General features: G+C 44.4%; 2 protein-coding genes across 2 annotated transcripts; one reads left to right on the top strand and one right to left on the bottom strand.

The window, feature by feature from the left end:
- Positions 1-1,789: 1,789 nt before the first annotated feature.
- On the bottom strand, positions 1,790-5,354 carry LOC125319147 (gastrokine-1-like). The gene is made up of 6 exons (XM_048290185.1): positions 5,295-5,354; positions 3,993-4,046; positions 3,312-3,431; positions 2,787-2,894; positions 2,390-2,531; positions 1,790-2,060 (listed from the first exon to the last, which is right to left on the bottom strand). Exons 1-6 carry the CDS (start codon positions 5,304-5,306, stop codon positions 1,972-1,974), a joined length of 525 nt encoding a protein of 174 aa, XP_048146142.1. The 5' UTR covers positions 5,307-5,354; the 3' UTR covers positions 1,790-1,971.
- A 4,003-nt stretch (positions 5,355-9,357) lies between these two features.
- On the top strand, positions 9,358-12,723 carry GKN2 (gastrokine 2). Its single transcript, XM_048290036.1, has 6 exons — positions 9,358-9,443; positions 9,973-10,026; positions 10,517-10,648; positions 11,145-11,255; positions 12,011-12,164; positions 12,462-12,723. The coding sequence occupies exons 1-6, from the start codon at positions 9,432-9,434 to the stop codon at positions 12,551-12,553; spliced, it is 555 nt and encodes a 184-aa protein (XP_048145993.1). The 5' UTR covers positions 9,358-9,431; the 3' UTR covers positions 12,554-12,723.
- The last annotated feature ends 4,127 nt before the right edge of the window (positions 12,724-16,850 follow it).

The following is a 16,850-nucleotide window of genomic DNA, read 5'->3' on the forward strand; positions in this document are numbered from 1 at the left end:
CTGCAGGTAGAAAGAGCAATGTGAACCTCCCACCTTTTATATGTTTTCAGAATTCTCAGTGGAAGGGCTGAATGTTGCAATAAAATTATTTTGCCATTTGTATCCCTGTCACTTGTCCCTGAAAATTATTTCCTGCTGTAACTACTTGATAAATAAGGGGATTGTACTTTTGAACATTTTGACCTGCTGGAGTCTGATAGTTATCAGATAGGAATCCATTTGCAGTGAAAAATTAAATATGTTTATAGTATTTTTCTGACATGTGCTATTTACTTTTGAAAATTCACATCAAACTTAAGACCGGAGATATCCTAGGGCTTAAAGAAGAACATAAAAAGCTTTGCATTTGACAAAATAAGGAAAAGCCTTTTTACCTTCCAAAATGCACTGTATGTTATCAGGTTACCATAGCACCCACTAAAATACAGTGGTGAGGGCTGAGGTATCTGTGCCTCCATGGACTTGGCAGAGCAGCCCTGAGACATTTTCACATTTCCAGTTTTACTCATTTATAACTGTTGACAGACTTTTCCTCCTAAATGCATGAAGTTATAGCAGTTTTGCAAGCAGCTGGACCTTGCAGACGGTATTTTGCTCTCCTGTTGGAATTCTGGCTTTAAGCAGGACCGTATTGCAGCAGGCATTGTCCCTTGCCAGGAGCAGCTGTGCCCTGCTGTGCCCTGCATGGAGGCCAGGGAGGCTCTGGTTGGAGTGGACAGCGGCTGTCCCTGTTTGTTTGCGAGGCTGCCGGGCTCTTGTGCTGTGCGGTGACCACGGGGCTGCGAGATCTGCACCACAGGCTCTGCTCAGGTCACATCCCGGCTGCCTGGGGGCGCGTGGGATCATCATCTGTGACAGGGCTCCACAGCCCCCAGACAGACATTCCCAGTGCCTCCCAATAGGATCAGGGAAGAGGGCTGTGCCTGTGTGGTCTCAGGGAAAATGCAGTGTCAAGTTGGAAAAGGAGAGGAGAGTCTCTCCAGAAACCCCAGGCAAGTCAGATGGGAACTTTTGTTTAAATACTGCAACCCTACGGTTGCTTTTCTTTGGAGGCGCTAAAAATTTCTTGGGTGCAGTTTTGCTTTTGGTTTTCATGTCAGTTGACCCTTAGAGTCCCCAAAAGGCTTTTCCTGAAGAGAGCAGGCTGCTATGTCTTTTCCTTAGAGTAACCCTGGGGTGTTCCTGAGTGGGTAAAGTGTCTCTTAGAGTAACTCCTTTCAAACAGCAAGGAAAGGGCCCCTGAGCGAGGAGGGAAGGTGAAGATGTGGTGTTTTCCAGACAGAGCGAGTTACTGAAGTTTTAGATGAAGAAAGTAGGCTCAGAGTTTTTTTGCTTTACTTTTAGCATAACACCTGTTTTCAACCCCAGATTTCATTTAATACACTTATTCTATTATTTGCGATTCCATTTCTGGGCTGGTCAGAGAAATAGTGCATCTGTCTATTTACAATTGGCTGTATTGCATGGCAGTATTTATCTTTAAAACAAAACATTTCACATTGCATCACATTACTAAGTTTTTCTATGTTAATTAGAAGTCAAAATAAAAATCAGTTGTACTGATCTCATGTTATCTTAACTATGGGTAACGTAGTAGGTATAGCACCATTTTCTTCTAGTATTGATGAATAATTGCTCAAGGCAGCATGTGAAGTCTCCCTGGGAAATTGTACTGGAAAAGGTTTAAATGCCAAAATTGGGATTTTGCAAGAACATTAGTTTTGTAACTTGTCTTTGGAATTGCTTCTGCTTTTTCAAAGGGTTTGTAAAAACACAGCACAGACCAATATAGGTTGATGATAAATTTTACTCAGACTCAACAGCTTCCAGATAGAGCAGAAAAAAGATAAATGATTGAAAATATGATCAAGAGAAGATTACCGAGGGGAAAAGTCTTACTTATGGATACACAGTTCTATGAATTTTCTTCTGCAAACTTTATCAGGAATAACCACAGTAATAAACAGGCAGTTAATTAATCATAAATTTCAATCGTGAAATATCTCGCTCTAAGAAGTTTGATCCTGATAAGAAGTTTGATCCTCTTAAAAAGTTTGATCCTGAAAGAAAAGGAAAAACTGATTAGATTTGGACTGAGAAGAAAATAAAAATGCAGCTGAAACGCTTCCAACTAGTTGCCTAAAATTCCAGGCTTATGCCAAGAGCTAGAGCCCAGAACCTTCCTGAGAGTGGCTGGGCTCCAGGTCATTGTACAGAAGAGTGACAGATCTGCTGCGTTTCCTTACGTGTGTATACACTGAAGTATAGAAAGTCATAGAAAACCACAGGATTTCAGTAAGTTATATGCTCAAATTTGCTTGAATCTTTTTTTGTAATCCTGTTAAACTGTCGAATTTTGGAACACAGAGGCTGTCAGTAGCAGACTCACCAGGAGCTGGATAAGCGAGGTAGGAGGGAATTCCTCTGCACAGGGCTTGGATGCGTTTTCCATATGGGCTCAAGCTTTGGAGTCTGTTCCTCGAGATAATGAAGCGATTCTCTCTGGGTGGCAATTGGTAAGGCCCAAGTCCCTGAGCATCAAAGAAAAAAACGCAGAAAACAGCATTTGGGAAAACCAAAACTGGAGTTCAGAACTCGTACACACTTCTTTGGAAACGGGGAAGGGGTTATTCCTGGGCAGTGCAACTTTAGAAGGAACTTTTGCAGGGACTCAGCCCTGCTGAGAAGGTTCTCTTCAGTTCTTGGAGCCTTTTCTCCTGTGTGTGTAGGAACAAATGCTTTTCACTGACAGTCAGCTTTTGCCCCACTTTCAACCACCATCCTACCTTGTCTCCTTGAGGTGGTGTAGGAAAGCGTTTGCCAAACCAAAATCTCTTGCTGGTTGTAGCAATGATGCAGGTGTTCTTTGAGAACACCTTGGTTGCAACGTAGCCCTATTAAAATTAAACAAAGGACCCTTTTTGTTGCAAACAGTACACAAGGGAAGAGAAGTGGTTGCTGGAGAGAGGCCCTGGTTAAAAGAAAGGCTTTCTACAGTGCAAATAGCCATAGGGAAAGAGAAATATTGTCCTTTCAATTATATTGTTTAGGTAAATGTGTCATGGAGGCTGATGAGAGACCTTGTAATGCCACGTGTATGATGTGTTCTCCTGCTGAGGGCAGGTGAAGGAATTTGCTGCTGAAAAGCTCAGCGCAGCACACAGGACACCAGAAACAGTCCCAAGGCTGAAGGAGCGCGTTTTCAAGCATCTCCTCTAAAATATGATGCAGTTTTGTTGCTGCTTTGGTGGTTTTTAGAAAACTTGTGTCCCTTTTGCCGTTTTTCTTGTGCCATGGTGGCAGTTACTTACAGTCTTGAAGTCCCAGATGGTTTTCCAGGCCTCAGACCTCTCCTTTGGGTTGGTGCTGACCCTGGTGTCAGAGTGGTTTGAGTTTTCACTGGGCTGCCCATTAAAGTTTTTCTCCATGTTCTGATTTTTGGAAAAGATGAAAAGAGGTAAGGACTTAGCTTCCTGGATTCCCAGTAGTGTTTCACTCAATAAAGCATTAGCTCTAGTAGCCATGTTTTGGGAAATTATTGCTCTTGGAGATCAGATTAAAGGGGAGAAAATTTCTTGGCTCAGAATGAAGACTGGGAAGCCTTTACTTTTTAAGTAATCAAAATAATCCCTTACTGTTCTTTCCCCAGCAGGATCTTGCTGGTGCCAGATTACTTACAGTATTCTACTGTATTTTGTGGTCAGATCGATCACGTTAATATTTGTTTCTCTCCACATCATTATTTTCAGTGTTTATGCTCATCTCAGGACAGACTTTCCTGATTCCATGTATGGTAACTGTCTTTTTCCCTTGATACATCAAGCATGGAAATAATTTCTTCATTATCATAGAAAAATTAAAAAGAAGTTTTCTTCTAAATATCAAACTTAAAAATGCAGCTTCACTTCCAGAAATAGATTTCTCAGAGGTGAGAGCTAAAGCCAGTAGTTCTTGTGGCAGCAGTGAGTAGCTGTGTGTAGCTCTATACTTACGTGGTTGGCAAGAGCAGGAGCCAGGAAAACTCCAAGAAGAGAAGCAATCACAATCTGAAATGAACATTTGAAATTCAAAACACTTGAACATCATGCTGCTTATCTTGCATCAAATTATTTGCTGTCTTAAAATAATTTTGACTTCCCATTTACTTTGTGTAGAGGCTCAGCACTTTCTGCAGTGGGGTCCAGCTGAAGAGGATTTAAATATGCGGGAGAATTATTTGTTGATGAGTTTAGAGAACACATGCATAGAAATGGCTCTTAGCCCCAGCAGTGCACCTTGCTCAGGCAAGAAGGTTGTTGAAACACAGTGGGTTCTAAAACTTGCCCAGCCCCAATTCAGTAACTCCTTGGAAAAAGGTACTCTGAAGTATTTGCTTTCAAGAGTGAGCTTTTCACGCCAAGCTTTTGATTTCAGACATGGAGCAGGTCTGAGAAATGTCCATGTACACCTGTTGTGAGGAGTTAGAACATGGGTGCACGGTCCAGCTCTGTACTTGGAACACAGCAGCAAAGGAACCTCAGCATCCTCATAGTGATCTCATCCTCTGAACACAGGACTAAGAGTCTAAGGGGAGGCACAAGCACTTCTGTTCAGAAAATTGGAACACCAAACATTTGTTACCCCTTTACAGAGCTTCAGCAGCTCATGAGCTTGGTGTTGCTCATGTTTGTCCGAACTACCGGTGATACCTTTTGGAGAGATTTCCAATTGTTATGATGAAAAATTCTTTTGGGATAGCTATTGTGAACAATTATTCTTTTGAATCCCTTGTACATTGAATCACTCCCAAATTTCACCTGCTGCAAAGGAGGATTTTTATGGAAAAGGTCCCAGTCCAACTCAGAGTATTTGAAAGTAATGCCTGGGAATTTTTCCTGCACCAGTTTCAGGCTGCTGTAAATATCCCGGTGTCACCATCCTGCACCTGAGTCTCTCATGTCTCACGGTTCTCCTACGCTCTCAGCAAACAGCTGAGCCCTAACTTTATGTGACTTGCTGAGACTGCTGATTTGCCTCTGAGTCGTGAAGGAGAGAATATTGTCCTGTGGACGCCTCCCGTGTGTGTGCCGCCCCTGGAACAGAGCACTTCTCTCTTTCCCGTTTGAGTAGGCATGTGGAGTTCCATCCCTGCCAAAAGGGAGATTCCACCCCTGCAGTCCCCACCCCTTTGGCATCTTCACTCTGTGAGCCCTACAGAAATCACTAAGAGTTCACTCAGTGCCAGGAAAAGCTCAAAACCGTTTAAAAGCTGCCCAGCCTTAAGAGTTTTGTGGGAAAGTGATAGGTGTACTTACAGGGAACTCCATTTGGATGGTAGGCCAGGCCAGCTCTGCTGGTAATTGATGTGTACTCTTACTTTTTATACATAATATCCCAAAGTTAAACCTGAAAATGGGTTTACCTTATTGGCAGGTGCCCTGTGTTCACAGAAGCATGACGAGTTTCCTGGGGAAGTGCTCTGATAAGAGCAGGCTTTGATACCAGCCTGATTGAATTCATTGCATACAGGGAACTGAAAGAAAACTGGTCATGCTAAGCTCAATGTATTTAACAGTAACTTTTACATGGAACAAAATGATCACCAGAAGCAGAGCACAGATTGCCAGTAAACTTGTAGTGACGCTTTGTGCCGATGTGGCAAAGGACTCAGCTTGAAGTCGTACCTATAACCAAAACCACTGTTCAGACCAAGGGAGGTGCTAATCTTGCTGTGTTAAAAATGTTCAGTGAGTCCCGGGAGATCACGAGGTTGGCTCTAAACCGTAGGAATTGCTGAGTTCTTCTGCTGACCTTCCTTTCCGAGCTCATTCAGCATCTGCTTTCTGGTTGTCAGACATGGCCCTGAGAATCTTCAGAATCTTCCCAGAGCTCCTTCAGGAGAGTAGCAGCTGATTATGGACTAAGGGCTGATTTGAGAAAGGGCCCATAAACTAGAGGTAGCAAAACACGTGTGAGGGAGGAGCAGTGACATGGGGCACTTTCTGTCACCTGCTACTTAGGAAGTCGATTTTAATCTTTCTCTGACTTTGACAGTGATACACAGAGCCATGGCCCAGGAGCCTGTGGTAATTTGGATTTGCTTTTTCCCTGTGCCTGTTCCAGGTTCCAGAAGCAGCACTCCCAGAGGAGCTCACTTGCCAACTCCCAAAGTGCTTTGTATTTGAGAGCAGTTCTGCCAGTCCCCGTGTGCTGGCTGTGCCCTTGGCTGCAGTTCAGGGTGGGTTTGCACACTAAAGCTTCCTCTGCCTTGCCAGAACGGCGCGACGGGGACTCGGTGTCGCTCGGAGCTGATGTCTCTGAACACTCTTCTCCTGTGCCATGCACTGCTGAGGATCATTGCTGCAGCTGTTCCTGCAAAAGCCAGGGGATCTTGCTTTCTTCGGGAAGGGGAGGCCCAGTTCTCACTTGTGCTGCTCAGGGCCACACTGTGTCCTTCTGCTCCTGCCTGAGGCCTTGCTGGGGCTCTGTGAGTGCCGAGGAGGTGCAGCAGTCTGCCAGCACTGTGAGCGGAGCACTCGGCTTTTCATCTGTTTCACATCCACTTCGTACTTTGCTCAAGGTGTCAAATACGGTGAATGAAAGTGATAAATTACCAAGGGGAAAGATTTACAGTTCTTCTAATGGGACTGATTTGTGGATGCCAAATGGAGACAGGTTACATCCTTAGCCTCCAAGATGCCAAATACACATGAAAGTCTTATGTTAGAAAATCCTCTTATAGCCTCTGGAAATTCCATTGATTGAGCCCTCCTCAAGAAAGGCAAGAGAAACCAAGCTGTACAATCCTCCTCCCTGCAGTGTCGTTAGCAATGAGTTGGAAAGCAGTTTTGTCCCTGTCTTGCACCAGTTAGAGCCAGCTTGGCCATTACAGAAATGCATCACCCTGGGAACCCTGAACCTCCACATCTTCCATCAGCTGCTGAGCGCTTGAGCAGTTTGTGTGGCGAACGCCCAGCTCAGGCACTTGACATTGAGCACAGCTTATGGAACTAGTGACAGCAGTAGAATAGCCAGGGAAAAGGGCAGGGAATGGGGCTTTGTCTGCATAAGACCCTGTTTTCTTTCCAGTACAAGTTTGTCTCTGTGTCCTCTTTAAAGCTCTGCTCAAGGCATTCTGTTTCCGTAGCAAATTCTTGTAGCACTGTGCAGCAACCTCCCAAGGGTAAGAAACATTGCAGATTTCACCCTTCCCTCAAATTACTGTTTTGTTCTGTGCACACACATGTTCATGTGCTTTTCCTTGCTGTCTAGCAAGAGTAAACCTGATGAAATTATTTCTGGTTGCATCCTTGAAGCTGGAGCTTGAGGGGGTTTTTTAACTGTGGAATGTGATTCATTCTGCCCTTGAGCCACAGTTTTCTAGGCTATGTCACCCTGCCTTTATCTAGAGCATGGCATGGCCACCCAAGTGCAAGGGGGAGCATGGAGAGTTATGTTGGTTTTTAGGGGTGTTGCTTCACTCTTTACCTTTTCTCCCCACTACTTGCTGACTCCCTGATAAAGTAAATATTTATGAAAAGTATCTGGAGAAAAAACCCATGAGCCACCATGAGACTTTATTGTGATCATACAATCTCAACGTAACTTGATTGAATCCTTCTCCTTTACATGTTTAAATTTCTGTTTGTTAATCAGACTTGAACTGAAATGCTGCAATTTTACTTTTCACTTGATGCTCAGGGTTCTCCTGTTTACCTGGTTTTTAGTGGATGACAGTGTCAAATAATGGGTCAAATTCTTCTGACAATTTTATAAGTTAAGAGTAGTTCTGTAGCTTAATAATGTTAATAATGCCTGAGCACATCAATGCTGAGGAAAGCTGAAGCTGCTGCTTCTTGCGTGTTCTTCAAACAAAATGAGTACATGAAGGCATAATCCTTGAGGAAAAGTTAAATTAAGCTTTCCCCTTAATGCATTTATAACCTATTAAAGCTTTTTTTTAACTTCTGCTGCCTTAACCCTGTTATATTCCTGCTGCGAAATACTTACTTGACTGTCAAAATCTGCTCTGAGTATTTTTGACATATCTTTTGAGTATGAAAAAAGAATCTTTTGGGAAGAAGGGGGAGAGCCAGCTTTCAAGAGGAGTACAACATCAACCTAATTAGTCTAACTGGGTTTAGCAGAATTTGAGATCTGTTTATGTGTTTTCTGGTATATTGCTTAGCAGCGCAGCATTGTTTCACTTGAGATAACATTTTCTCATGTGGACTTAGGTGGCATAAAGCAAATGTGTGCAATTTCCTTTTTTTTCTTTTTCCATTGAGGCCTGTTTGCAGAGAGATATTTCTGTACAATCTCCTTCACCTTGTTTTTGATAAGAGAAATTACAGACATGTGTTTGCTATTAGTTTGAGTTCTTGTTTTATTTGGAGGGAACCATCCTTGATTATGACCTTCTAGCAGAAAGCAGAGTGTGATTCATCCAGGTCCCAGCACTGGCTGGTGCAGAATAGCGGATGAGGAGGAGTCCAGGCAAGGTCGCAGTCACCAGAGAACACCAGAGAACATTCTCATGGCGATATCGTGGCCATTGGCATTTTCATAAAATGCAGAAATCAGCAGCAGCTTCAAAGGGGGAATCCCCATCCTGCTCCTTTTGTTTGTGACCTTGTGTGCACCACAGAGCCTCTGAGTTTTCATGTCACTCCTTTGTATGCTGAGGAGGCCAGAAGACCCCCAGGTTCCCTTGCGAAGCACAGCTGTCGTTCCCAGCCCTGACACTGATTTCAATGCACGTGCTCTATTCGTGGTGGATCAAAAATGAGCAGCACTTCTCTTTAAGGGTCCCTGCATATAGAATGGACTCACGGAGTCCCACAATGGCTTGGGTCAGAAGGGGCCTTAAAGATCATCCAGTTCCAACCCCCTGCCGTGGGCAGGGATGCCACTCGCTATCAGGTGGCTCAGGGCCCCATCCAATACATTCAATGAAAGAAATGGCTGAAGAATTGATCTGTTTGTTGGCTGGCATGGAGGCCACCATGACACAGGTGTTTCTTCCCAGCACTTCTCTGCAGACTATCACTCAGGCTGTTAGGGATTGTATTTCAGAAGACAAAATGTAGTTTGTGCAAATGAATAGCAGAGTTATTCCCAATGTCATTTAATTCTGGATAATATCCTGTTAAATATTTAAAAAAGTAGAACCAGCAAGACTAAAGTTTAAACCAGTGAATAATTGCCATTTGCAGAGTGATTGATTTACTGAGAGTTACTGAGTGCTTTAAATATATCTGGGTCAGGTTATCTGTGCTAACCCAAAATTCAGATAGGAGGCTTACGACATGTAGATATGGACTTGTTCGAGTCATGAAGGAAAGTTCTGTCATGTGTTTCCCACACCTCCAGCAAGATATAAAAGTTGAAGGTCTCCAGGATTTTCTTGCGTTCTTACCTTCTGCAGACTCTTGTTCTCATCTGAAAGAAAAATGAAGACATTTGTAAGTATCTCCATTTCTGTTGAACTTTTGATACTGTAAGCTCCTCACTTTTAAAAACAAGGAGATAGAGAAGAAGATGCTCAAGTAAGTGGTACAATACAGTGGTACAGTAATGATCGGTGTGTTGTTTCTTTGGGTGGTTCAGAGGGAAACTTGCATTTCTTGGGTCAGCGAAGTCAGTGGAAGCCTCATTTGAGCAAAGAATGCAGAATTGGTTCCAGAAGGGGGGCTTAGTTATGATTTAATAATTGCAGTTGTAGAGGCAAATCAAGAAGTAACGTGGCATCAAGGAGGGAATTCTGAAAACTGCAGAAATGTAAAGGTTAAGTTATGCTGCTTTTTCAGTTACAGGTAAACAGATAGCAGAAACTCTACAATGAGCAATTTTAGTTGTTTTCAACTAATATACATGCTAAGTGGGTAATTTTTCAAACTGGTGCTACAGCTCCTTCCCTCAGTTCATGGGCTGGGTTTTTTTATGGCACTGCCTGGTGTTTCTGATGACAGAGAAATCTGATTACTTTTACAGGCTGCAGTCCTCATTTGCCTGGGAATCTTTTGGGCTCAGACTTCTGCATTGGACGTAAGTAGAGTGATGAGCCTTGTCCTGCACATGAGCATTTAAAATGTGTTGGATCCCTGGCCAGGGGGAATAGAATAGGAAGAAAACCACAGAAAAAACTAAAACTAAGAAGTTGCTTATTGCCAAGTGTAGAGAAAGAGCTTTTGCCAGAGGTGACAGTCAAGCCAAAAGGTGGTTCTGTGCAGGTGCAAAGTAACAAGAAGTCAGGGGGACAGACGTCTCCTTAGGTCAATCAAACATCTGGAGACTGCTGCCGTCTCCTGCCAGTCCCTGCTGCCGCGCAGAATGACTGGGATGTCCCATACAGTTTTTCCTCAGCCTGCAGAAGGGCCTGTTTCATAACTGACCTCCACCTCAAGAGCCTCCTCAGAGAGCTCCAGGGTTCTTCAGGGATTTAATATTTGCACAAAGCAGAAAGCACTGGGGGTTGTTGCACCTGCTAAAGATGGAAGCCAGGTGATGAACAATGATTTTGTGCTTTTTACCAAAGACCTTTGTGCTGCGAGATCCTGTCAGCAACTATGTCACTGGGACTATGACCATCCACAGCGAGGAGCACATCGTTGACGTCCATGTCCGCTCTGGCGTGTACTCCTCTGATACCATTTTTGACTACACACATGTGAGTAAATCCAAGAGTCTGCCTCGAATCAATCCCTGAGGAAGTTTTCAAAATCAGAAATTATTTTAGTGTATTGTCACCATATCTTGTCCCAGAACACTGCTGCTTTGAAGACTCCCAGCACCTTTCCTCCTCCTTGGCCATCTCCTTTTTTTCACCCATACAATGGGGCAGTTTAAAAGACTTGTAATGAAACCTGTGGTGGCAGTTCCTGGACGTGAGATCACTGACCTCAATGGGGCTGGAGGTGAGGATGGGCTGCCAGCACTCATGGGCAGCAGAAGTCTGTCAGAAATGATGCTTTCAGTCTTAGGGACAGGCACCGGGACAGGCTGGTTCCATTCCCCAAAGGAGACAAAGGAAATGCAGTCATTCCACAGCAGCAGCCTCTGCAGCCTCTGGTGTTCCTTCCAGATTGACCCAAAGAGTAGAGAGCATCAACTAATGTCAGCGTTAGCCATTTCTAATGATTTAACCTTCATTCTTTCCATCGCAGGGGTATATTGCCACCAGGTTGTTTTCACGAAATGCCTGCTTTATCATGAAAATAAAGAAGGAATACATCCCAGAGCTGCGAGAGATTGGACGTCTGGCTTTTGAAAGAGAGGTGACTTTGTGGGGAACCCTTGCTGCTGGCAAGGAAGGCTGGATGGGAGCAGTGTGGCATGAGGGGGACTGTCCACTCTGCCCCTAAACCAGCTCAGGAATGACTTGTGCTATCTTAGGAATGATGGAGCTGACCTGACAAGATACAGCTTCAAGGGAATATCATGCAGAACATTCTTTTAAGATAATGAACCATCATGGTCCCCCTGCAGTTTAATAGGGGGTTGTCTTGAGCTGTACAATCCCCTGTCCTTGGAACTGATGTAATCTGACTATTTTGAGGTGATCACAATTTAAGTTCAGGCAAACTTTCCTTTTATTCATTGTCCTGCTGATATTTCTACATTGATATTGCTTAATTTTTTTTTTTTTTTCAGAACAGAATGTAGAGATCAATTTACTTTGACCAGATTTTGACTTCCCTATTCAGGCTGAGGTTTCAGGAGACTGGAAGTATTGTCTGGAGGTGGAGTTCTGGTCCATTAGCACATTTACAGCAAAACTTGCTGCCAATTAACATAACTTATTATCGCAGCGATGCAGCTCAGGTTTGCTCTGTTGGCATAATTAATATCTAGCAAATTTTGTTACTGAATAGATTGAAAATACGGGGTTTTAACGCATTGAGCTTCTTTATCCAATGCTTTTTGTGAGCCAAAGGAAGGTGATTTTAGGTTTGGGAACCTTCTCAAAGGGTGCCCCAGCAGAGTGAAGCTACAGCTACATTTCTGATGGTGTCTAACCTTTTCTTTTCAGACCATGAAGGATGTCTACTCTCCGAATAATGTGTGGGCCCAGTTCCAAGATGGCAGTTCCTGGGTGGGGCATTTGAAAGACTGGGTTCTCTATGGCAAACACATTGAAAATCTCTGCACGGGGCTGCCTCTCTACAAGCTCGTAGCCACTGAAGGTAGGTTACAGATCAGGACATTAGGGCACCTTCCTCCCCTTGTAACCCAAGCCCTCGTGTTACCTTGGAGCTGCACAGACATTTCTTCCTGTTGAGCTACACCACAAAGGTTTTGCCCAATTTTGAGACAAACAGAAGCCTTGAATAGGGCCATAACTGGGGATGGAGATTTGTGTATTTTACATTTTTCCTAGCTGGATACAGGGATCTCATCTGGTGGGGAGATACTGATACTGGGATATATACTGATGTATATACTGATACTGATACTATCCTCATTTTCTTGGGATTTTTTAGCACCAGTGAATGTTGGTAACTGTGCCAGTGCCGGAATTCCAAGCATTTTGGGCATTAAAATCTGTGAACAACTCATTGCAGCTGGATCTTGACGTTCTTGTTGCTAGGAAATGCCTTGTTTCTTTGCATGTTCAGTGATGTTATGTAACCATGTTCTCCAGCTGGAACAGAACTTGGATGCAAGGCTCAACCTGCCTATGCAAAGCTTTGATGCATAACAAGCCTATGATATACAAATAAATATAATGCTTTAATAAATAAATAGAATGCTTTGTCTGTTTCTTCCATCCAAAACCAGACCAAAATTACTGTGGGCCTTGTGAGCTGCCCTGCAGAAGAAACACATTTCCCTTTGGTCCATTCCTATGCTGAGGCTGCAGCATGGCCCAGACATTGGTTTGTACTTCATAAAGTGAAGAAACAGAAACAGAACAGATTTTTCCAGTGGAGAACCTCACTTTGGCATCAGCATCCAGGTGCTGGCTCGCCTCATGTAGGATGGCTGGGGGAGGGAGCGAACAGGTGAATGGAGATAAAGGGAGGGAGCCTATCCACGTTTCCTACATCTGCAAAGAGCTTGAATTCTGCAGGCCCAGTGGAAATTTGCAGCATTTTGAATAAGTGCAGAGGGTCAGAGAGATTTTTGTTCTGGGCATTTTCCAAGCCTGGGTAGAGGACACTGTCCCAGCCCTAAAAAATTTGTACCTTGGAATAAAGTTTTCCTTTCACACAATGGCAGGGCACAAAGAGCTGTGACCACTTGCTGAGTGTCCCACGTGCCTTGGAGAGGACTTTGTGTCAGCAGCGGATGGAAATGCAGGATGGGGCAGTGCTGGTGCCACCTGCCTGCTCTGCTGCAATCCCAGGGAATGGTAGAACTCACACATCCTTCCCACCAGGGCTTGGAAGGGGTGTGTGTTTTGGGGATGAAAACTGAATGTTTACTGTTTATTGCAGCCTTGAATGGCTGCCAGGGGGCAAGACAGTCCTTGGAGAAAAGTGGCCCCAGGCCTGCAGTTTGTTATTTTCAAATCAGACTCCTGGTCAAACCATCTGCTGTTTAATAAAAGAGCATTGCATCACATGGTGAAGCTGTTCTTTTAGATTAATTGTATTCACGACAGGCTGCAGGTTCTTGGTGATCCAAAAAATGTTTCTGGAGGGTCAAACTTTGTTAAATAAATCTAGGAATAGTTTTTCTATGTTCTATGGACCCTGAAACCAGCCTCAATACCTCATTATCTGCCATTTAATTTTGAGTCAGGGAGGTAGTGTTCCTGCCCTTCCTCACAAATGGAAGAATATTGTTTCTAGTTTTAGTTTTGGTTCGTAGTCTCGTGGTACCAGTCAGGCCTGTGAGGAATAGATTTATATCTATTATGTTTGCATTTTGACCGCTCTGTTTGTTGTCTGGTAAATAAAACTTCAGCTCTCCATCTACTCTCACAGCCCCTCCAATGTCCAGGTGTTCAGCTCATGGGAAACTTCTGGGTGCAGCACCTCAGGGGCAAATCTGTTGTGGGGCTGCTGCACAAATCTGTTGTGGTACAGCTCCCAACAAAGAGAGGAGGGAGCACGGGAAGAATCATAAACCACGCGACCCCTGTGGCCATGCTCTGCTTCCCCCACTTTTCCAGAGGATGTTCTGCTCCCACAAGAGCACACGGATGGGCAAATTACAGTTCTGAATTCACAGCCCTTGAGCTGTTGGTATCACCAGCAACCTCAAAGGTCATGCTAGAAAAGGCTGCAAAGCAAAAAGAAATTTATTCTCAATTCAAAATAACTGATTACAAGGCAAACAGGAGTGTACAGCCAGCTCTGAACAAACCAGAGAACAGGACTTAGGCAGGAGAAAGGAGTTGGATATTTTATTTATTGATACTGTATTTGCCCTTGTTATTTCCTGCCATTTCATTCTTTGTTGACTAGGCCACAGTTTACAATATGCTTTATGGACCTGTCTTGGATTATAATTAATCTATTTTTCTTATCTTGCAGGTGCTTGATATTATAACTGGACTACAGGGAAAGACCAAAGAGGTAAAAATCAGCAATAGGTAAAGTGTGCCTGAAGATCATATCCAGCCTGAAGTAACTGTAGTCTGAAAGTGTCAATCTTTAAATCCACCCAGTGTCAGCAAAGGCTCTGCACTGAGTGTTCATGACATGAAGGAAATCACAGAATCAAGATTGGAAAAGGCCTTTAAGGTCATCAAGCGTCAACCCACCACCACCACCCTGTTCACCACCAGACCATGTCCCCAGGTGCCACATCCACACATTTTTTTGAACACTTCCAGTTCCCTCTCCTCCTGTCCCTGTTCCCTGGGAGCAGAGCCCGACTCCCCCGGCTGCCCCCTCCTGTCAGGGACTTGTGCAGAGCCACAAGGTCCCCCCTGAGCCTCCTTTGCTCCAGGCTGAGCCCCTTTCCCAGCTCCCTCAGCCGCTCCTGGGGCTCCAGCCCCTTCCCAGCTCCGTTCCCATCTCTGGACACGCTCCAGCCCCTCAATGTCCTTCTTGCCATGAGAGGCCCAAAGCTGAATATATTAACATATTAAACCTTTAATTTTATTAATCAGCTAACTTAGGCTCTATCTGATAGAAACATCTGCTGTCCTAGAGCTCATTAGGTATCAGTGGCTTTGTGGGTCGTTTGTTGGTAGAGGATCTTTTTGCATTGTGATCCATGAGATTTTCCAGTGGAATGGATGGAAAATTCCCAGTGATTTCCATGGGCGGCACCCACAGAGCGCTGCAGCCCAGCAGCTGATCCCAGGAACAATGGTGGAGTTGTGTTCCCAGGGCACAAAGCTGAGAGCTCGTCCTGATAACTGCCCAAGGTCAACGTGCAGGTGGATACGGTGGAGCTTGTTGGCGTCGAGCACAAGGTTAACACCTGGAGAGCAGCACAGCCCCTGCGAGTCTGCAGCAGGAGAGGGGCAGGGCTGCCCTGATCCCACCAGCACCAGAACCCAGAGCTCTCACTAAAATGAAAGAGGAGCCAGCGCACGAGCTTAGATCCTAAAGACAGATTGGCTGGAAGGGTCTAGAGAGGGAGAGAGTGTCAGGATGGAACTCATTATCTTGAAAGTCACCTGATCTTCCCGAGAGCTCCTCTCCACCAGAGTCACAGGCATGTTCTGGTAGTTTGTCTAACTTCCCAGCCTGGGTTGTTCTGTAAAAAGTGGGGAATTTATTTTATGTGGAAGATCAGAGATCACAGAACATTCTGAGTTGGAAGGGACACACTGGAGAGCTCAGTCTGGGTGTGCCTGAGTGAGAATCTGTGTGGGTGTGCACTGGCTGCTTCTGTAAATTAAAACGATATTTATTCCTGGCTGGAATATCAAGATAATGCTGATTGTTTGCTCACAACTTTTTTTCTAAAAGCCTGAAAGGTGTTTGAAGGCATGCCTGGAATCCAAGCCATGGTATCGTTGGATGCCACTGACAGGCAGCAGAAACACGTCAGGCATTCGGGGCAGGCAGGATTAGCCCATCTCTCCTCCTCCTCTCCACCTCTCTGCAGCTCAGACTTCCTGATCCCTGTGGGCCGGGAACCTCTGTGGTCTCTCACTGCCAAGGACATCAAATTTTCCAGTCACCTGTGCTGCACATTAATCCAAGATGCTTTTACCACTGAGCCCATTACCCTGAGAACCTCCCATCTGCCCAGATTGCCCAGTGTACAGGACAATTTACCAAGGCCAAGGTATGACAACTGCACCATTTGGGATAATTTCAAAACCAGAGATTAATGTGGAAACTCTTACCCTGTTGAGAAACACCTTTTAAATGAAAGACACTACTTAAATCAGGAGGAATGGCAGATTTTCATGTATCTTGTGTGAGAGGTGAAAACAAGTGTTCCAGTGTGCATCAAGTCGTGGAAAGGGACAGTTATTGGTAAGTTTTCCCTCATAGGAAGAATTCCCAGTAGCAGGGAAAAATTAAGCCAGACTGGAGAATCAAGCCTGCTAAATTAAATAGAAATTGTGTCATCTGGGCAGGCCAAAGATGCGAAGGGGTATCTTCATCTGCTGGGTCTTTCCACCCTTTTTGTGCTAACAAGGCATAGACATGAGAGGACAAAAAATCATTCATTTTAGAAGACAAAAATTTGCCCCTGGAGTGTGTGTCTGTAACCACCACGAACTGCTGTGGTCGAGCACTGAACACGGCAAGATCCATGTGCAAGAGGAAAAGAGGACAAATCCCTCACTCCAGTTTCAGTCAAGGTGCCTGATCTTAAATACTCAGGTTACAAATCATCAGCAGGTGAGCTGGCTCTTGCACCGTTACTTATTTAAAATAAGTGAATGTCTTGGCTAATGAGCCAGACCAGATTTCCAAGGAATACACCCCAATCCTGGTGTCCATATTTCT

The sequence above is a fragment of the Corvus hawaiiensis genome, chromosome 36 (assembly GCF_020740725.1).
Source record: "Corvus hawaiiensis isolate bCorHaw1 chromosome 36, bCorHaw1.pri.cur, whole genome shotgun sequence".
Taxonomy (NCBI): domain Eukaryota; kingdom Metazoa; phylum Chordata; class Aves; order Passeriformes; family Corvidae; genus Corvus; species Corvus hawaiiensis.

What these genes read in the sequence shown, in the direction of transcription:
- GKN2 (XM_048290036.1), top strand. An exon ending in CTCAGACTTCTGCATTGGAC is followed by an intron (nt 10,027 to 10,516) that starts GTAAGTAGAGTG and finishes TTTTTACCAAAG; the next exon opens with ACCTTTGTGCTGCGAGATCC. An exon ending in CCATTTTTGACTACACACAT is followed by an intron (nt 10,649 to 11,144) that starts GTGAGTAAATCC and finishes TTTCCATCGCAG; the next exon opens with GGGTATATTGCCACCAGGTT.
- LOC125319147 (XM_048290185.1), bottom strand. An exon ending in CACCACCTCAAGGAGACAAG is followed by an intron (nt 2,532 to 2,786) that starts GTAGGATGGTGG and finishes TTTGATGCTCAG; the next exon opens with GGACTTGGGCCTTACCAATT. An exon ending in CCTCGCTTATCCAGCTCCTG is followed by an intron (nt 2,061 to 2,389) that starts GTGAGTCTGCTA and finishes CTTTTCTTTCAG; the next exon opens with GATCAAACTTTTTAAGAGGA.